Source organism: Oncorhynchus mykiss, chromosome 1 (genome assembly GCF_057628025.1).
Source record: "Oncorhynchus mykiss isolate SJ-2025 chromosome 1, ASM5762802v1, whole genome shotgun sequence".
Taxonomy (NCBI): Eukaryota; Metazoa; Chordata; class Actinopteri; order Salmoniformes; family Salmonidae; genus Oncorhynchus; species Oncorhynchus mykiss.
In genome coordinates, this window is record NC_143022.1 from 90,799,425 (window position 1) to 90,822,572 (window position 23,148).

Sequence of the window (23,148 nt, forward strand, 5' to 3'; positions counted from 1 at the left end):
TAATAATGTTGACTGGTATTCCTTCGATATTGTTGTGGACGTTATATAATATTGTTGACTGGTATTCCTTCGATATTGTTGTGGACATTATATAATATTGTTGACTGGTATTCCTTCGATATTGTTGTGGACATTATATAATATTGTTGTGGACATTATATAATAATGTTGACTGGTATTCCTTCGATATTGTTGTGGACATTATATAATAATGTTGACTGGTATTCCTTCGATATTGTTGTGGACATTATATAATATTGTTGACTGGTATTCCTTCGATATTGTTGTGGACATGATATAATAATGTTGACTGGTATTCCTTCGATATTGTTGTGGACATGATATAATATTGTTGTGGACATGATATAATATTGTTGACTGGTATTCCTTCGATATTGTTGTGGACATGATATAATATTGTTGACTGGTATTCCTTCGATATTGTTGTGGACATGATATAATAATGTTGACTGGTATTCCTTCGATATTGTTGTGGACATTATATAATATTGTTGACTGGTATTCCTTCGATATTGTTGTGGACGTTATATAATAATGTTGACTGGTATTCCTTCGATATTGTTGTGGACGTTATATAATAATGTTGACTGGTATTCCTTCGATATTGTTGTGGACATTATATAATATTGTTGTGGACATTATATAATAATGTTGACTGGTATTCCTTCGATATTGTTGTGGACATTATATAATATTGTTGACTGGTATTCCTTCGATATTGTTGTGGACATTATATAATATTGTTGACTGGTATTCCTTCGATATTGTTGTGGACGTTATATAATATTGTTGACTGGTATTCCTTCGATATTGTTGTGGACGTTATATAATAATGTTGACTGGTATTCCTTCGATATTGTTGTGGACATTATATAATAATGTTGACTGGTATTCCTTCGATATTGTTGTGGACGTTATATAATAATGTTGACTGGTATTCCTTCGATATTGTTGTGGACATTATATAATAATGTTGACTGGTATTCCTTCGATATTGTTGTGGACGTTATATAATAATGTTGACTGGTATTCCTTCGATATTGTTGTGGACATTATATAATATTGTTGACTGGTATTCCTTCGATATTGTTGTGGACGTTATATAATAATGTTGACTGGTATTCCTTCGATATTGTTGTGGACATTATATAATAATGTTGACTGGTATTCCTTCGATATTGTTGTGGACATTATATAATAATGTTGACTGGTATTCCTTCGATATTGTTGTGGACATTATATAATATTGTTGACTGGTATTCCTTCGATATTGTTGTGGACATTATATAATAATGTTGACTGGTATTCCTTCGATATTGTTGTGGACATTATATAATATTGTTGTGGACATTATATAATATTGTTGTGGACATTATATAATATTGTTGTGGACGTTATATAATATTGTTGACTGGTATTCCTTCGATATTGTTGTGGACATTATATAATATTGTTGTGGACATTATATAATATTGTTGACTGGTATTCCTTCGATATTGTTGTGGACATTATATAATATTGTTGTGGACGTTATATAATATTGTTGACTGGTATTCCTTCGATATTGTTGTGGACATTATATAATATTGTTGTGGACGTTATATAATATTGTTGACTGGTATTCCTTCGATATTGTTGTGGACATTATATAATATTGTTGACTGGTATTCCTTCGATATTGTTGTGGACATTATATAATATTGTTGACTGGTATTCCTTCGATATTGTTGTGGACGTTATATAATAATGTTGACTGGTATTCCTTCGATATTGTTGTGGACATTATATAATAATGTTGACTGGTATTCCTTCGATATTGTTGTGGACATTATATAATATTGTTGACTGGTATTCCTTCGATATTGTTGTGGACATTATATAATAATGTTGACTGGTATTCCTTCGATATTGTTGTGGACATTATATAATATTGTTGACTGGTATTCCTTCGATATTGTTGTGGACATTATATAATAATGTTGACTGGTATTCCTTCGATATTGTTGTGGACGTTATATAATATTGTTGACTGGTATTCCTTCGATATTGTTGTGGACATGATATAATATTGTTGACTGGTATTCCTTCGATATTGTTGTGGACATGATATAATAATGTTGACTGGTATTCCTTCGATATTGTTGTGGACATTATATAATATTGTTGTGGACGTTATATAATATTGTTGACTGGTATTCCTTCGATATTGTTGTGGACATTATATAATATTGTTGACTGGTATTCCTTCGATATTGTTGTGGACATTATATAATATTGTTGTGGACGTTATATAATATTGTTGACTGGTATTCCTTCGATATTGTTGTGGACATTATATAATATTGTTGACTGGTATTCCTTCGATATTGTTGTGGACATTATATAATAATGTTGACTGGTATTCCTTCGATATTGTTGTGGACATTATATAATAATGTTGACTGGTATTCCTTCGATATTGTTGTGGACATTATATAATATTGTTGACTGGTATTCCTTCGATATTGTTGTGGACGTTATATAATATTGTTGACTGGTATTCCTTCGATATTGTTGTGGACGTTATATAATAATGTTGACTGGTATTCCTTCGATATTGTTGTGGACGTTATATAATAATGTTGACTGGTATTCCTTCGATATTGTTGTGGACGTTATATAATAATGTTGACTGGTATTCCTTCGATATTGTTGTGGACGTTATATAATAATGTTGACTGGTATTCCTTCGATATTGTTGTGGACATTATATAATATTGTTGTGGACGTTATATAATATTGTTGACTGGTATTCCTTCGATATTGTTGTGGACATTATATAATATTGTTGACTGGTATTCCTTCGATATTGTTGTGGACATGATATAATATTGTTGACTGGTATTCCTTCGATATTGTTGTGGACATTATATAATATTGTTGTGGACATGATATAATAATGTTGACTGGTATTCCTTCGATATTGTTGTGGACATTATATAATATTGTTGACTGGTATTCCTTCGATATTGTTGTGGACATTATATAATATTGTTGACTGGTATTCCTTCGATATTGTTGTGGACATTATATAATATTGTTGACTGGTATTCCTTCGATATTGTTGTGGACATTATATAATATTGTTGACTGGTATTCCTTCGATATTGTTGTGGACATTATATAATATTGTTGACTGGTATTCCTTCGATATTGTTGTGGACATGATATAATAATGTTGACTGGTATTCCTTCGATATTGTTGTGGACATTATATAATATTGTTGACTGGTATTCCTTCGATATTGTTGTGGACATGATATAATAATGTTGACTGGTATTCCTTCGATATTGTTGTGGACATGATATAATAATGTTGACTGGTATTCCTTCGATATTGTTGTGGACATTATATAATATTGTTGACTGGTATTCCTTCGATATTGTTGTGGACATGATATAATAATGTTGACTGGTATTCCTTCGATATTGTTGTGGACATTATATAATAATGTTGACTGGTATTCCTTCGATATTGTTGTGGACGTTATATAATATTGTTGACTGGTATTCCTTCGATATTGTTGTGGACGTTATATAATATTGTTGACTGGTATTCCTTCGATATTGTTGTGGACGTTATATAATAATGTTGACTGGTATTCCTTCGATATTGTTGTGGACGTTATATAATATTGTTGACTGGTATTCCTTCGATATTGTTGTGGACGTTATATAATAATGTTGACTGGTATTCCTTCGATATTGTTGTGGACATTATATAATAATGTTGACTGGTATTCCTTCGATATTGTTGTGGACATTATATAATAATGTTGACTGGTATTCCTTCGATATTGTTGTGGACATTATATAATAATGTTGACTGGTATTCCTTCGATATTGTTGTGGACATTATATAATAATGTTGACTGGTATTCCTTCGATATTGTTGTGGACATTATATAATATTGTTGTGGACATTATATAATATTGTTGTGGACATGATATAATAATGTTGACTGGTATTCCTTCGATATTGTTGTGGACATGATATAATATTGTTGACTGGTATTCCTTCGATATTGTTGTGGACATGATATAATAATGTTGACTGGTATTCCTTCGATATTGTTGTGGACATTATATAATATTGTTGTGGACATTATATAATATTGTTGACTGGTATTCCTTCGATATTGTTGTGGACGTTATATAATACTGTTGACTGGTATTCCTTCGATATTGTTGTGGACATGATATAATAATGTTGACTGGTATTCCTTCGATATTGTTGTGGACATGATATAATATTGTTGACTGGTATTCCTTCGATATTGTTGTGGACATGATATAATAATGTTGACTGGTATTCCTTCGATATTGTTGTGGACATTATATAATATTGTTGTGGACATGATATAATATTGTTGACTGGTATTCCTTCGATATTGTTGTGGACATGATATAATAATGTTGACTGGTATTCCTTCGATATTGTTGTGGACGTTATATAATATTGTTGACTGGTATTCCTTCGATATTGTTGTGGACATTATATAATAATGTTGACTGGTATTCCTTCGATATTGTTGTGGACATTATATAATATTGTTGTGGACATTATATAATAATGTTGACTGGTATTCCTTCGATATTGTTGTGGACGTTATATAATAATGTTGACTGGTATTCCTTCGATATTGTTGTGGACATTATATAATATTGTTGTGGACGTTATATAATATTGTTGTGGACATTATATAATATTGTTGACTGGTATTCCTTCGATATTGTTGTGGACATGATATAATATTGTTGTGGACATTATATAATAATGTTGACTGGTATTCCTTCGATATTGTTGTGGACGTTATATAATAATGTTGACTGGTATTCCTTCGATATTGTTGTGGACATTATATAATATTGTTGACTGGTATTCCTTCGATATTGTTGTGGACGTTATATAATATTGTTGACTGGTATTCCTTCGATATTGTTGTGGACATGATATAATAATGTTGACTGGTATTCCTTCGATATTGTTGTGGACATTATATAATAATGTTGACTGGTATTCCTTCGATATTGTTGTGGACATTATATAATATTGTTGTGGACATGATATAATATTGTTGACTGGTATTCCTTCGATATTGTTGTGGACATGATATAATAATGTTGACTGGTATTCCTTCGATATTGTTGTGGACATTATATAATATTGTTGTGGACATTATATAATATTGTTGACTGGTATTCCTTCGATATTGTTGTGGACATTATATAATAATGTTGACTGGTATTCCTTCGATATTGTTGTGGACATTATATAATATTGTTGACTGGTATTCCTTCGATATTGTTGTGGACGTTATATAATATTGTTGACTGGTATTCCTTCGATATTGTTGTGGACGTTATATAATAATGTTGACTGGTATTCCTTCGATATTGTTGTGGACATTATATAATATTGTTGACTGGTATTCCTTCGATATTGTTGTGGACATGATATAATATTGTTGTGGACGTTATATAATATTGTTGTGGACATGATATAATATTGTTGTGGACATGATATAATATTGTTGACTGGTATTCCTTCGATATTGTTGTGGACATTATATAATATTGTTGACTGGTATTCCTTCGATATTGTTGTGGACATTATATAATAATGTTGACTGGTATTCCTTCGATATTGTTGTGGACATGATATAATATTGAATTGTCAATTAGGGCCAGGATGCAATCCGATCCCGCTTTGTCTGTAATGCATGTTTTAAAGGCAATGTACCCACGTTCATGGCCACTAAATCCACGGTAAACACTGTATCTGTCGGCTCAATCAGGAGTTACCTTTAAATGGGTCTCTGTCGGCTCAATCAGGAGTTACCTTTAAATGGGTCTCTGTCGGCTCAATCAGGAGTTACCTTTAAATGGGTATCTGTCGGCTCAATCAGGAGTTACCTTTAAATGGGTCTCTGTCGGCTCAATCAGGAGTTACCTTTAAATGGGTCTCTGTCGGCTCAATCAGGAGTTACCTTTAAATGGGTCTCTGTCGGCTCAATCAGGAGTTACCTTTAAATGGGTCTCTGTCGGCTCAATCAGGAGTTACCTTTAAATGGGTATCTGTCGGCTCAATCAGGAGTTACCTTTAAATGGGTCTCTGTCGGCTCAATCAGGAGTTACCTTTAAATGGGTCTCTGTCGGCTCAATCAGGAGTTACCTTTAAATGGGTATCTGTCGGCTCAATCAGGAGTTACCTTTAAATGGTGCATTGTAGATAATGAATCCCAGTCTAAGACTGTACTGACATGTACAGTAGATATTGAATCCCCGTCTAAGACTGTACTGACATGTACAGTAGATATTGAATCCCCGTCTAAGACTGTACTGACATGTACAGTAGATACTGAATCCCAGTCTAAGACTGTACTGACATGTACAGTAGATATTGAATCCCAGTCTAAGACTGTACTGACATGTACAGTAGATATTGAATCCCAGTCTAAGACCGTACTGACATGTACAGTAGATATTGAATCCAGTCTAAGACTGTACTGACATGTACAGTAGATATTGAATCCCAGTCTAAGACTGTACTGACATGTACAGTAGATATTGAATCCAGTCTAAGACTGTACTGACATGTACAGTAGATATTGAATCCAGTCTAAGACTGTACTGACATGTACAGTAGATATTGAATCCCAGTCTAAGACTGTACTGACATGTACAGTAGATATTGAATCCCAGTCTAAGACCGTACTGACATGTACAGTAGATATTGAATCCCAGTCTAAGACTGTACTGACATGTACAGTAGATATTGAATCCAGTCTAAGACTGTACTGACATGTACAGTAGATACTGAATCCCAGTCTAAGACTGTACTGACATGTACAGTAGATATTGAATCCCAGTCTAAGACTGTACTGACATGTACAGTAGATAATGAATCCCAGTCTAAGACTGTACTGACATGTACAGTAGATACTGAATCCCAGTCTAAGACTGTACTGACATGTACAGTAGATATTGAATCCCAGTCTAAGACTGTACTGACATGTACAGTAGATAATGAATCCCAGTCTAAGACTGTACTGACATGTACAGTAGATATTGAATCCCAGTCTAAGACTGTACTAACATGTACAGTAGATATTGAATCCCAGTCTAAGACTGTACTGACATGTACAGTAGATATTGAATCCCAGACTAAGACTGTACTGACATGTACAGTAGATACATAATCCCAGTCTAAGACTGTACTGACATGTACAGTAGATATTGAATCCCAGTCTAAGACTGTACTGACATGTACAGTAGATATTGAATCCCAGACTAAGACTGTACTGACATGTACAGTAGATACATAATCCCAGTCTAAGACTGTACTGACATGTACAGTAGATATTGAATCCCAGTCTAAGACTGTACTGACATGTACAGTAGATATTGAATCTCCCATTGACATCACATCCATATGACTTCTATCACGATTCTCATCCAGTAAGGGAATCTAATGGGCAGGGAGCTGAAATACTACAAGTATAGTATAGCATGGATATCACATCACAATCTGTTGGGTATGACACCCCTCTCTAAGGAGTTTATTTAAAGGAGTCTGGATCAAGTCTGGCTCGGTCACATGATTGGGGTGAATGTGTCTGGTCACATGGTTGGGGTTGATGTGTTTGGCTTGGTCACATGATGGTGGTGGATGTGTCTGTGGTGCTGGAGGACTAGTTAAAGGCTTCAGTGGTCCAAGATGCGAAGGTTGCCCGACACAATCTTGTTCTCCAGTATCGTTCCAGCCGGGATGTCGATACGATCTCCGTGATTGGCTATGATGATGACCGTTCCCTACAGGGAGGAGAGGAGGGGCGTAAAGGGGTTAAAAAGGCAGGTTCAGGTTCAGTTTATTTGCTTATTAATTAAAAAAAAACTTTATTTTAGATTTTCAGATATAGCAACAAAAACAGTACAACCCCTCATTCTCCCTCCCTCCCTCCCTCCCTCCCTCCCTCCATCCCTCCCTCATCTCCACCCACTCCTCCCTCCCTCATCTCCACCCACTCCTCCCTCCCTCCCCTCCCCTCCATCCCTCCCTCCCCTCCTCCCTCCACCCACCCACCCACCCCTCCCTCCACCCACCCCTCCCTCCCTCCCCTCCCTCCACCCATCTCTCCCCTCCACCCACCCCTCCCTCCCCTCCACCCACCCCTCCCTCCCCTCCACCCATCCCTCCCTCCCCCCACCCCTCCCTCCACCCATCCCTCCCTCCCTCCCCTCCCTCCACCCCTCCCCCACCCTCCCTACACCCACCCCTCCCTCCCTCCACCCCTCCCCCTCCCACTGTAAATAGAGAGATAGTACTGTACTGTAGTCTGTACTGTAGTCTCTAGTACTGTAAATAGATATTCCCACCCAACCTGGTCGAATGCCTTCTCAGCATCAAGAGAGCTGACGACCTCTGGCTGTAGAGTTGAGTGGGCAGCATAGAGAACATTACATAGCCGGTTCATACTACAGAAAGACTGTCCACCTGAGATAAATCCGGTTTGGTCACAGTTAATTATATTAGGCATTAGTCCCTAAACGGCGCGAGACGACCTTAGTGAGAATGTTATAATCACAGCACAAAAGGCTTACAGGGCGGTATGAGCCACAGTCTAGGGGATTCTTGTCTTTTTTAAGCAAAACCCAAATAGTCGCCTGGGTGTCTGTGGCAGTTTCTGACTAGAAAGGATTTCAATGTACATTGAGCTGAGGATTGGGGATAATTTAGAGGAGAAGGCTTTATAAAATTCAACAGGGAAGCCATCAGGCCCAGGGGCTTTACCACTCTGCATGGACTGGATTGCCAGAGTAGCTTCATCATCACTTACTGAGGCATCCATGTTGGTTTGTTCATCTGAATTGAGACAGGGGATGTCCAGATTGTCTAGAAATGCAGGCACACGAGATGTGTCAGGAAGAGCAGAATTGCTTAAATTGATTTTTGATTTCTTTGGGATTGGTGGAAGTTAGATCAGCTGTTAACACAGATTTCAGGTATGGTGCTGCTAGCAGCGGATTGTCGAAGCTGGTGAGATAACAACTTGTTCAGAGTGTTCAGAGAATCTTTACCTCGACTTAAACAGAAGCTGCTCCGTTTGTTTGGTGGAAAGATTGTCAAATTCTGATTGGTGTAGCAGTCTCTCTTTTGTAGAGTTCAGGAATCGGAGACGAGGCATATCTGTTGTCCACATCTAGAATGAGTTGTTGTAGCGTCGCTAAGCGTTTGCTGTTCGTTGTCATATGCTGTGTATGAAATAATGTAGCCCCTTATATAAGGTTTTAACATCTCACACACAGTAGAATGAGACATGTCAGGGGTGACGTTGATCTGGAAAAAGACATCAATGTGAGTTTATATGTATTTTTTAACTACAGGATAGTAGTAGTGGGTCAAGTCGTCTCGTGAGTAGTGACACAGTACTGTCCGGAGAGTGGATATCTAGCTGGACAAGTCTACGGTCTGAGATAGGACAGGTCTACGGTCTGAGATAGGACAGGTCTATGGTCTGAGATAGGACAGGTCTATGGTCTGAGATAGGACAGGTCTATGGTCTGAGATAGGACAGGTCTATGGTCTGAGATAGGACAGGTCTACGGTCTGAGATAGGACAGGTCTATGGTCTGAGACAAGGATGTTGTGATATTGGCTATTAGTTACAAAAGGAAGAATTCTATTGTCCAGAAGGAAAAAGTCAATCCTACAGTATGAGCGGTAGACTGGAGGAAACAAGTCAATCCTACAGTATGAGCGGTAGACTGGAGGAAACAAGTCAATCCTACAGTATGAGCGGTGAACTGGAGGAAACAAGTCAATCCTACAGTATGAGCGGTGAACTGGAGGAAACAAGTCAATCCTACAGTATGAGCGGTGAACTGGAGGAAACAAGTCAATCCTACAGTATGAGCGGTGAACTGGAGGAAACAAGTCAATCCTACAGTATGAGCGGTGAACTGGAGGAAACAAGTCAATCCTACAGTATGAGCGGTGAACTGGAGGAAACAAGTCAATCCTAGAGTTTGAGCGGTGGACTGGAGGAAACAAGTCAATCCTACAGTATGAGCGGTGAACTGGAGGAAACAAGTCAATCCTACAGTATGAGCGGTGAACTGGAGGAAACAAGTCAATCCTAGAGTTTGAGCGGTGGACTGGAGGAAACAAGTCAATCCTACAGTCTATTTAGTGTATGTAAACTTCTGACCCACTGGAATTGTGATACAGTGATTTATAAGTTAAATAATCTGTCTGTAAACAATTGTTGGATAAATTACTTGTGTCATGCACAAAGTAGAGGTCCTAACCGACTTGCCAAAACTATAGTTTGTTAACAAGACATTTGTGGAGTGGTTGAAAAACAAGTTTTAATGACTCCAACCTAAGTGTATGTAAACTTCCAACTTCAACTGTACCATTGTTATTGTAAAGTTCCTTCATTCCATCTGGGCCCATCACAGATATTTATCTGAGATAATAGAGGACTAAGAATATCCCTGACCATGTGACCTAGCCAGAAAAACCTCAGGGGCCTGTGAACTCACCTTGAGAGAAACTTGTTTTCCAAACGTGACGTCACCGGACACAGTCAGGTGATCCAGCTCCAGCATATCAGGGATGCTCTCGAACCGCGTCTGGTATTCCTGGACCTTAGCACAGACAGACAGACAGACGGGTATGTCATGCTGAGTTTAGAGCAGTAACAAATACTTTGAGGAGAGGGAGGAAAAGAGAGAGCTCGATCTTGGTATGTTTATTCCCACTGGATGACCTATATAAACAGAGGGTGAATGTATGGTAGTACAACAATAGAGCATCAGCTCAACACCAACAGAACATGTATGCAGAGTTTTTAACCTTTATTTAACCAGGCAAGTCAGTTAATTAAGAACAAATTATTATTTACAATGACAGCCTACCAAAAGGCAAAAGAACTCCTGCGGGGACGGGGGATCAATTTAGAAAATATATATAAATAAATAACTTAGAAATATAGGACAAAACACACATCACGACAAGAGAGACAACACTACATAAAGAGAGACCTAAAGACAACAACATAGCAAGGCAGCAACACACGACAATACAGCATGGTAGCAACACAACATGACAACAACATGGTAGCAAAACAACGTGGTAGCTTACATTGTACAACAGCTGTAGAAACAAACACTGTAAAAGTGTGAACAATTTATGAGTATTATTTCCTGATAGTTGCTGGTAGAGAATAATCTACACAGGCCCTTCTAATCAGCAGGTCTTGCATGGGTGGAGTTTTGGCTTGCCTGGTGACATCACCAGTCTGTATTTTAGTTAAATAGACCAATGAGAAAAACAGTTCCAAACCTCTCTGCCAATAACAGCTAGTTTTCCGTTTTCAGAGATCACTCCCAGACAGTCCAAGCAAAATTATTGCGTGAGAAATAGTTTTTGTCTAAAATGTTACTTTTGTTTCTTTTTGACCATTTTAATCTAAAACTATTACAGTAAGGTACTTAATTGTTACTCAGAAATTATATGATACTGAGATATAAAATAAAAAACGGCTGCATGAGGCCTTTATAAAGGTGACTTGGCCATAGAGATCCACAGTATGATATCGAATCAGAGTAATTAGAGCCAAATATATTTAAAAGTCACCTTGTCCAAGAGATGGTCATCAAAACGTCACGCCAGGGTAAGCTGTTTCTAAAATCCCCTATGGGAAAAATGTATGGTGGAAAAACGATTGGAACCATTTCCCTGTTTGACTGCTAGGTTTTATGGGTATTATTACACCTCCACCGTGGGGCTCTATTTAAGATTAAAACCAATATTTATTGGTTGCTCAAATGCAATGCGCTTGTCAACAAAGCACCTTTGATTAAATCTTGCCCTCAGCAGTGGAAATCCAGACTTACCTTAGTAAAGGAGCTGCCCAGCTTGACGTGGGGCGTGGTTAAGGTTAGTTAGTAGTTATAGTAAGGTTAGGGTTACATTAGTTACCTTAGTAAAGGAGCTGCCCAGCTTGACGTGGGGCGTGGTTAAGGTTAGTTAGTAGTTATAGTAAGGTTAGGGTTACATTAGTTACCTTAGTAAAGGAGCTGCCCAGATTGACGTGGGGCGTGGTTAAGGTTAGTTAGTAGATATAGTTATAGTAAGGTTAGGGTTACGTTAGTTACCTTAGTAAAGGAGCTGCCCAGCTTGACGTGGGGCGTGGTTAAGGTTAGTTAGTAGTTATAGTTATAGTAAGGTTAGGGTTACGTTAGTTACCTTAGTAAAGGAGCTGCCCAGCTTGACGTGGGGCGTGGTAGGGAACTCTCTCTTCTGGCTCATGGTGAGAGAGCCCGCCTCCAGGCTGTAGAGGTTGGACATGACCAATAGGAGGTCGGAGACGGTCTTGACGGGCAGGAAGCGGGATCGCGGCACGTTGATGCCCAGGGCGTTGTCGAAGCTCTTGATGGCCGCGCCCACCGCCGTCTCCAGCTGAATCACGTTCTGACCGCCGTCCAGTGTCTGGCAGGAGAACAGGTGGTTAGTCTCTCTCTCTCACTCACTCACTCACTCACTCACTCACTCACTCACTCACACACTCACACACACTCACACACACACACACACACACACACACACACACACACACACACACACACACACACACACACAGGAACTGAAGAATGTACTGTAGGCCTCAGGTAGTGGGTTCAGATGGAGAACCTCTGAGCTAGTCACGAGACAAGTTTTAGGCTGCTTCACTAGGATCTGAATGATCCACTTAATATGAAAGAGGGAGAATATCACAGTGAGTTATGTAATGAAATAACACATCCCCACCTGCAGCGTACAGTAGTGTCCTGTTACCTACATCTACTAGCTAACAACATCAGGGCAGTAGTTCTATAATATACAGTAGTGTTCTGTTACCTACATCTACTAGCTAACAACATCAGGGCAGTAGTTCTATAATATACAGTAGTGTTCTGTTACCTACATCTAACAACATCAGGTCAGTAGTTCTATATTATACAGTAGTGTCCTGTTACCTACATCTACTAGCTAACAACATCAGGGCAGTAGTTCTATAATATACAGTAGTGTTCTGTTACCTACATCTACTAGCTAACAACATCAGGTCAGTAGTTCTATAATATACAGTAGTGTTCTGTTACCTACATCTAACAACATCAGGTCAGTAGTTCTATAATATACAGTAGTGTTCTGTTACCTACATCTAACAACATCAGGTCAGTAGTTCTATAATATACAGTAGTGTTCTGTTACCTACATCTAACAACATCAGGTCAGTAGTTCTATAATATACAGTAGTGTTCTGTTACCTACATCTAACAACATCAGGTCAGTAGTTCTATAATATACAGTAGTGTTCTGTTACCTACATCTACTAGCTAACAACATCAGGTCAGTAGTTCTATAATATACAGTAGTGTTCTGTTACCTACATCTAACAACATCAGGTCAGTAGTTCTATAATATACAGTAGTGTTCTGTTACCTACATCTACTAGCTAACAACATCAGGTCAGTAGTTCTATAATATACAGTAGTGTTCTGTTACCTACATCTACTAGCTAACAACATCAGGTCAGTAGTTCTATAATATACAGTAGTGTTCTGTTACCTACATCTAACAACATCAGGGCAGTAGTTCTATAATATACAGTAGTGTTCTGTTACCTACATCTACTAGCTAACAACATCAGGTCAGTAGTTCTATAATATACAGTAGTGTTCTGTTACCTACATCTAACAACATCAGGTCAGTAGTTCTATAATATACAGTAGTGTTCTGTTACCTACATCTAACAACATCAGGTCAGTAGTTCTATAATATACAGTAGTGTTCTGTTACCTACATCTAACAACATCAGGTCAGTAGTTCTATAATATACAGTAGTGTTCTGTTACCTACATCTACTAGCTAACAACATCAGGTCAGTAGTTCTATAATATACAGTAGTGTTCTGTTACCTACATCTAACAACATCAGGTCAGTAGTTCTATAATATACAGTAGTGTTCTGTTACCTACATCTAACAACATCAGGTCAGTAGTTCTATAATATACAGTAGTGTTCTGTTCACTACATCTACTAGCTAACAACATCAGGGCAGTAGTTCTATAATATACAGTAATGTTCTGTTACCTACATCTAACAACATCAGGTCAGTAGTTCTATAATATACAGTAGTGTTCTGTTACCTACATCTAACAACATCAGGTCAGTAGTTCTATAATATACAGTAATGTTCTGTTACCTACATCTACTAGCTAACAACATCAGGGCAGTAGTTCTATAATATACAGTAGTGTTATGTTACCTACATCTAACAACATCAGGGCAGTAGTTCTATAATATTCAGTAGTGTTCTGTTACCTACATCTACTAGCTAACAACATCAGGGCAGTAGTTCTATAATATACAGTAGTGTTATGTTACCTACATCTAACAACATCAGGGCAGTAGTTCTATAATATTCAGTAGTGTTCTGTTACCTACATCTACTAGCTAACAATATCAGGGCAGTAGTTCTATAATATACAGTAGTGTTATGTTACCTACATCTAACAACATCAGGGCAGTAGTTCTATAATATTCAGTAGTGTTCTGTTACCTACATCTAACAACATCAGGGCAGTAGTTCTATAATATACAGTAGTGTTCTGTTACCTACATCTACTAGCTAACAACATCAGGGCAGTAGTTCTATAATATACAGTAGTGTTCTGTTACCTACATCTACTAGCTAACAACATCAGGTCAGTAGTTCTATAATATACAGTAATGTTCTGTTACCTACATCTACTAGCTAACAACATCAGGTCAGTAGTTCTATAATATACAGTAGTGTTCTGTTACCTACATCTACTAGCTAACAACATCAGGGCAGTAGTTCTATAATATACAGTAATGTTATGTTACCTACATCTAACAACATCAGGTCAGTAGTTCTATAATATACAGTAGTGTTCTGTTACCTACATCTACTAGCTAACAACATCAGGGCAGTAGTTCTATAATATACAGTAGTGTTCTGTTACCTACATCTACTAGCTAACAACATCAGGGCAGTAGTTCTATAATATACAGTAGTGTTATGTTACCTACATCTAACAACATCAGGGCAGTAGTTCTATAATATTCAGTAGTGTTCTGTTACCTACATCTACTAGCTAACAACATCAGGGCAGTAGTTCTATAATATACAGTAGTGTTATGTTACCTACATCTAACAACATCAGGGCAGTAGTTCTATAATATTCAGTAGTGTTCTGTTACCTACATCTACTAGCTAACAATATCAGGGCAGTAGTTCTATAATATACAGTAGTGTTATGTTACCTACATCTAACAACATCAGGGCAGTAGTTCTATAATATTCAGTAGTGTTCTGTTACCTACATCTAACAACATCAGGGCAGTAGTTCTATAATATACAGTAGTGTTCTGTTACCTACATCTACTAGCTAACAACATCAGGTCAGTAGTTCTATAATATACAGTAGTGTTCTGTTACCTACATCTAACAACATCAGGTCAGTAGTTCTATAATATACAGTAGTGTTCTGTTACCTACATCTAACAACATCAGGTCAGTAGTTCTATAATATACAGTAGTGTTCTGTTCACTACATCTACTAGCTAACAACATCAGGGCAGTAGTTCTATAATATACAGTAATGTTCTGTTACCTACATCTAACAACATCAGGTCAGTAGTTCTATAATATACAGTAGTGTTCTGTTACCTACATCTAACAACATCAGGTCAGTAGTTCTATAATATACAGTAATGTTCTGTTACCTACATCTACTAGCTAACAACATCAGGGCAGTAGTTCTATAATATACAGTAGTGTTATGTTACCTACATCTAACAACATCAGGGCAGTAGTTCTATAATATTCAGTAGTGTTCTGTTACCTACATCTACTAGCTAACAACATCAGGGCAGTAGTTCTATAATATACAGTAGTGTTATGTTACCTACATCTAACAACATCAGGGCAGTAGTTCTATAATATTCAGTAGTGTTCTGTTACCTACATCTACTAGCTAACAATATCAGGGCAGTAGTTCTATAATATACAGTAGTGTTATGTTACCTACATCTAACAACATCAGGGCAGTAGTTCTATAATATTCAGTAGTGTTCTGTTACCTACATCTAACAACATCAGGGCAGTAGTTCTATAATATACAGTAGTGTTCTGTTACCTACATCTACTAGCTAACAACATCAGGGCAGTAGTTCTATAATATACAGTAGTGTTCTGTTACCTACATCTACTAGCTAACAACATCAGGTCAGTAGTTCTATAATATACAGTAATGTTCTGTTACCTACATCTACTAGCTAACAACATCAGGTCAGTAGTTCTATAATATACAGTAGTGTTCTGTTACCTACATCTACTAGCTAACAACATCAGGGCAGTAGTTCTATAATATACAGTAGTGTTCTGTTACCTACATCTACTAGCTAACAACATCAGGGCAGTAGTTCTATAATATACAGTAGTGTTCTGTTACCTACATCTAACAACATCAGGGCAGTAGTTCTATAATATACAGTAGTGTTCTGTTACCTACATCTACTAGCTAACAACATCAGGTCAGTAGTTCTATAATATACAGTAGTGTTCTGTTACCTACATCTAACTACATCAGGTCAGTAGTTCTATAATATACAGTAGTGTTCTGTTACCTACATCTACTAGCTAACAACATCAGGTCAGTAGTTCTATAATATACAGTAGTGTTCTGTTACCTACATCTAACAACATCAGGGCAGTAGTTCTATAATATACAGTAGTGTTCTGTTACCTACATCTACTAGCTAACAACATCAGGGCAGTAGTTCTATAATATACAGTAGTGTTCTGTTACCTACATCTAACAACATCAGGTCAGTAGTTCTATAATATACAGTAGTGTTCTGTTACCTACATCTAACAACATCAGGTCAGTAGTTCTATAATATACAGTAGTGTTCTGTTACCTACATCTAACAACATCAGGTCAGTAGTTCTATAATATACAGTAGTGTTCTGTTACCTACATCTAACAACATCAGGGCAGTAGTTCTATAATATACAGTAGTGTTCTGTTACCTACATCTACTAGCTAACTACATCAGGTCAGTAGTTCTATAATATACAGTAGTGTTCTGTTACCTACATCTAACAACATCAGGTCAGTAGTTCTATAATATACAGTAGTGTTCTGTTACCTACATCTACTAGCTAACAACATCAGGTCAGTAGTTCTATAATATACAGTAGTGTTCTGTTACCTACATCTACTAGCTAACAACATCAGGTCAGTAGTTCTATAATATACAGTAGTGTTCTGTTACCTACATCTAACAACATCAGGTCAGTAGTTCTATAATATACAGTAGTGTTCTGTTACCTACATCTAACAACATCAGGTCAGTAGTTCTATAATATACAGTAGTGTTCTGTTACCTACATCTAACAACATCAGGTCAGTAGTTCTATAATATACAGTAGTGTTCTGTTACCTACATCTAACAACATCAGGGCAGTAGTTCTATAATATACAGTAGTGTTCTGTTACCTACATCTACTAGCTAACTACATCAGGTCAGTAGTTCTATAATATACAGTAGTGTTCTGTTACCTACATCTAACAACATCAGGTCAGTAGTTCTATAATATACAGTAGTGTTCTGTTACCTACATCTACTAGCTAACAACATCAGGTCAGTAGTTCTATAATATACAGTAGTGTTCTGTTACCTACATCTACTAGCTAACAACATCAGGTCAGTAGTTCTATAATATACAGTAGTGTTCTGTTACCTACATCTAACAACATCAGGTCAGTAGTTCTATAATATACAGTAGTGTTCTGTTACCTACATCTAACAACATCAGGTCAGTAGTTCTATAATATACAGTAGTGTTCTGTTACCTACATCTAACAACATCAGGTCAGTAGTTCTATAATATACAGTAGTGTTCTGTTACCTACATCTAACAACATCAGGTCAGTAGTTCTATAATATACAGTAGTGTTCTGTTACCTACATCTAACAACATCAGGGCAGTAGTTCTATAATATACAGTAGTGTTCTGTTACCTACATCTAACAACATCAGGTCAGTAGTTCTATAATATACAGTAGTGTTCTGTTACCTACATCTAACAACATCAGGTCAGTAGTTCTATAATATTCAGTAGTGTTATGTTACCTACATCTAACAACATCAGGTCAGTAGTTCTATAATATACAGTAGTGTTATGTTACCTACATCTAACAACATCAGGTCAGTAGTTCTATAATATACAGTAGTGTTCTGTTACCTACATCTACTAGCTAACAACATCAGGTCAGTAGTTCTATAATATACAGTAGTGTTCTGTTACCTACATCTAACAACATCAGGGCAGTAGTTCTATAATATACAGTAGTGTTCTGTTACCTACATCTACTAGCTAACAACATCAGGGCAGTAGTTCTATAATATACAGTAGTGTTCTGTTACCTACATCTAACAACATCAGGTCAGTAGTTCTATAATATACAGTAGTGTTCTGTTACCTACATCTAACAACATCAGGGCAGTAGTTCTATAATATACAGTAGTGTTCTGTTACCTACATCTACTAGCTAACAACATCAGGGCAGTAGTTCTATAATATACAGTAGTGTTCTGTTACCTACATCTACTAGCTAACAACATCAGGTCAGTAGTTCTATAATATACAGTAGTGTTCTGTTACCTACATCTAACAACATCAGGTCAGTAGTTCTATAATATACAGTAGTGTTCTGTTACCTACATCTAACAACATCAGGGCAGTAGTTCTATAATATACAGTAGTGTTCTGTTACCTACATCTACTAGCTAACTACATCAGGTCAGTAGTTCTATAATATACAGTAGTGTTCTGTTACCTACATCTACTAGCTAACTACATCAGGTCAGTAGTTCTATAATATACAGTAGTGTTCTGTTACCTACATCTAACAACATCAGGTCAGTAGTTCTATAATATACAGTAGTGTTCTGTTACCTACATCTAACAACATCAGGTCAGTAGTTCTATAATATACAGTAGTGTTCTGTTACCTACATCTAACAACATCAGGTCAGTAGTTCTATAATATACAGTAGTGTTCTGTTACCTACATCTAACAACACCAGGTCAGTAGTTCTATAATATACAGTAGTGTTCTGTTACCTACATCTACTAGCTGACAACATCAGGGCAGTAGTTCTATAATATACAGTAGTGTTCTGTTACCTACATCTAACAACATCAGGTCAGTAGTTCTATAATATACAGTACGGTGCCTTCAGAAAGTTTTCAGACCCCTTGACATTTTCAACATTTTGTTAAGTTACAGCCTTATTCTAAAATGGATTATTTTCTACACACAACACCCCATAATTGACAAAGCGAAAACAGGTTTTTAGACAATTTTGCAAATGTATTAATAATAAAAAAACAGAAATACCTTATTTACATAACTATTCAGACCCTTTGCTATGAGACTCAAATATAAATATATATATATATATATATATATATATATATATATATATATATATATATCATACCCCCCCCCCCCCAGATCTGGGGAAGGTAACCAAAACATTTCTGCAGCATTGAAGGTCCCCAAGAACACAATGGCCTCCATCATTCTTAAATGGAAGAAGTTTGGAACCACTAAGACTCTTCCAAGAGCTGGCCACCCGGCCAATCTGAGCAATCGGGGGAGAAGAACAGGATGGTCACTCTGACAGAGCTCTAGAGTTCCTCTGTGGAGAAGGGAGAAACTTCCAGAAGGACAACCATTTCTGCAGCACTTCACCAATCAGGCCTTTAGCACTTTATCAATCAGGCCAGATGGAAGCCACTCCTCAGTAAAAGGCACATGAAAGCTCGCATGGAGTTTGCCAAAAGGCACCTAAAGACTTTCAGATCATGAGAAACAAGACTCTCTGGTCTGATCAAACCAAGATTGAACTTTTTGGCCTGAATGCAAAGCGTCACGTCTGGACGAAACCTGGCACCATCCCTACGGGGAAGCATGGTGGTGGCAGCATCATGCCGTGGGGATGTTTTTCAGTGGCAGGGACTGGGAGACTAGTCAGGAACAAGGAAAAGATGAACGGAGAAAAGTACAGAGAGATCCTTGATCCTGCTCCAGAGTGCCCATGACTTCAGACTGTGGCGAAAGTTCACCTTCTAACGGGACAATGACCCTAAGCACACAGCTAATTCAACACAGACGTGGCTTGAATGTCCTGAATGTCCTCGAGTGGCCCAGCCAGAGCCCGGACTTGAACATCTCTGGAGAGACCTAAAAATAGCTGTGCAGCAACGCTCCCCATCCAACCTGACAGAGCTTGAGAGGATTTGCCGAGAAGAATGGGAGAAACTCCCCAAATACAGGTGTGCCAAGCTTGTAGAGTCATACCCAAGAAGACTGGAGGCTGTGATCACTGCTTCAACAAAGTACTGAGTAAAGTAAATACTTATGTAAATATGATATTCTAAAACCCTGTTTTTGCTTTGTCATTATGGAGTACAGTGTGTAGATTGATGATGAAAAAACAATAATTTAATCAATTTTAGAATAAGGCTGTAACGTAACAAAATATGGAAAAAGTCAAGGGATCTGAATACTTTCCCAAGGCATTGTATATCCAATAGAAGTAGCAGTCTCTGTAATGTCTCAGGTCAGAGCCACTCTGTAATGTCTCAGTGCAGAGCCTCTCTGTAATGTCTCAGGGCAGCTCCACTCAGTAATGTCTCAACGCAGCTCCACTCTGTAATGTCTCAGGGCAGCTCCACTCTGTAATGTTTCAGGGCAGCTCCACTCAGTAATGTCTCAGGGCAGCTCCACTCTGTAATGTCTCAGGGAAGCTCCACTCAGTAATGTCTCAGGGCAGCTCCACTCTGTAATGTCTCAGGGCAGCTCCACTCTGTAATGTCTCAGGGCAGAGCCACTCTGTAATGTCTCAGGACAGAGCCACTCTGTAATGTCTCAGGGCAGAGCCACTCTGTAATGTCTCAGGACAGAGCCACTCTGTAATGTCTCAGGGCAGAGCCACTCTGTAATGTCTCAGGACAGAGCCACTCAGTAGTGTCTCAGGGCAGAGCCACTCTGTAATGTCTCAGGACAGAACCACTCTGTAATGTCTCAGGACAGCTCCACTCTGTAATGTCTCAGGACAGCTCCACTCTGTAATGTCTCAGGACAGCTCCACTCTGTAATGTCTCAGGACAGCTCCACTCTGTAATGTCTCAGGACAGCTCCACTCTGTAATGTCTCAGGGCAGAGCCACTCTGTAATGTCTCAGGACAGCTCCACTCTGTAATGTCTCAGGACAGCTCCACTCTGTAATGTCTCAGGGCAGAGTCACTCTGTAATGTCTCAGGGCAGCTCCACTCTGTAATGTCTCAGGGCAGAGCCACTCTTTAACGTCTCAGGGCAGCTCCACTCTGTAATGTCTCAGGGCAGAGCCACTCTGTAATGTCTCAGGGCAGAGCCACTCTGTAATGTCTCAGGGCAGCTCTACTCTGTAATGTCTCAGGGCAGCTCCACTCTGTAATGTCTCAGGGCAGCTCCACTCTGTAATGTCTCAGGGCAGCTCCACTCTGTAATGTCTCAGGGCAGCTCCACTCTGTAATGTCTCAGGGCAGAGCCACTCTGTAATGTCTCAGGGCAGAGCCACTCTGTAATGTCTCAGGGCAGCTCTACTCTGTAATGTCTCAGGGCAGCTCCACTCTGTAATGTCTCAGGGCAGCTCCACTCTGTAATGTCTCAGGGCAGCTCCACTCTGTAATGTCTCAGTGAGGCCCCCTCTGTAATGTCTCAGGGCAGAGCCACTCTGTAATGTCTCAGGGCAGAGCCACTCTGTAATGTCTCAGTGAGGCCCCCTCTGTAATGTCTCAGGGCAGCTCCACTCTGTAATGTCTCAGGGTAGCTCCACTCTGTAATGTCTCAGGGCAGAGCCACTCTGTAATGTCTCAGGGCAGAGTCACTCTGTAACTCTGTAAAGAACATTCCAGAGCATGAGTTAATGTTTCTGTTCTATACCGTACCAGGAAGCGATGGTTCCAGTTTGGAGTAGGAGGGCCAGACACTGGTCTATACAATGAAAACTGTTGACACAGCAGATACTGTCTGCTATGAATTATAGATATCTTTCATACAGATCTTAACCTTGTGACCCGTCCTATATATCTGTTGTTCGTCATTGTAGGTTTAAAGGGGTGTATCTTGGCTTTAAAAGATCTTTGTACTTTTGTCTCGTGGCTCTCAACGAATCATTTGATCGTGATTCGTCGACCAGCCATCATTATCGTAGAGCACTCAATCGATTCACTTTGAATGAGAAGTGTAATCTTAGATAATACAGCCATGCACACCCCCCCCCCCCATGCCCACATGCAGACTCACAACCCCCCCCCCCCACCCCTGCCCACATGCAGACTCACCCACCCCCCCCATGCCCACATGCAGACTCACACACCCCCCACCCACCCCTGCCCACATGCAGACTCACAACCCCCCCCCCCCCACCCCTGCCCACATGCAGACTCACACACCCATCCACACAAACACTCTTTATCTGCAGTAAAGAGGTTTTAGAATGTGAGCTTTAGTGAGACTGCATGACATCATTTATTGAGGAGGGTTGTCCTCTGGGCTTTAGTGAGACTGCAGGACATCGTTTATTGAGGAGGGCTGTCCTCTGGGCTTTAGTGAGACTGTAGGACATCATTTATTGAGGAGGGTTGTCCTCTGGGCTTTAGTGAGACTGTAGGACATCATTTATTGAGGAGGGTTGTCCTCTGGGCTTTAGTGAGACTGCAGGACATCATTTATGGAGAAGGGCTGTCCTCTGGGCTTTAGTGAGACTGCAGGACATCATTTATGGAGAAGGGTTGTCCTCTGGGCTTTAGTGAGACTGCAGGACATCATTTATTGAGGAGGGCTGCCCTCTGGGCTTTAGTGAGACTGCAGGACATCATTTATGGAGAAGGGTTGTCCTCTGGGCTTTAGTGAGACTGCAGGACATCATTTATTGAGGAGGGATGT

General features: G+C 38.7%; 1 protein-coding gene across 3 annotated transcripts in view; it reads right to left on the bottom strand.

Annotated features, from left to right (window-relative positions):
• Positions 1-7,592: 7,592 nt before the first annotated feature.
• The window catches only part of LOC110531757 (UTP--glucose-1-phosphate uridylyltransferase), a 65,104-nt gene continuing 49,548 nt past the window's right edge, over positions 7,593-23,148 (bottom strand). For all 3 annotated transcript variants that reach the window (XM_090183999.1, XM_090183988.1, XM_090184010.1), the window contains 3 exons: positions 12,317-12,559; positions 10,609-10,713; positions 7,593-7,875 (listed from right to left, as the gene is read on the bottom strand). In XM_090183999.1, the coding sequence (XP_090040125.1) occupies positions 7,768-7,875; positions 10,609-10,713; positions 12,317-12,559 (456 nt within the window). In that variant the 3' untranslated portion in view covers positions 7,593-7,767. The remainder of the gene's footprint in view (positions 7,876-10,608; positions 10,714-12,316; positions 12,560-23,148) is intronic.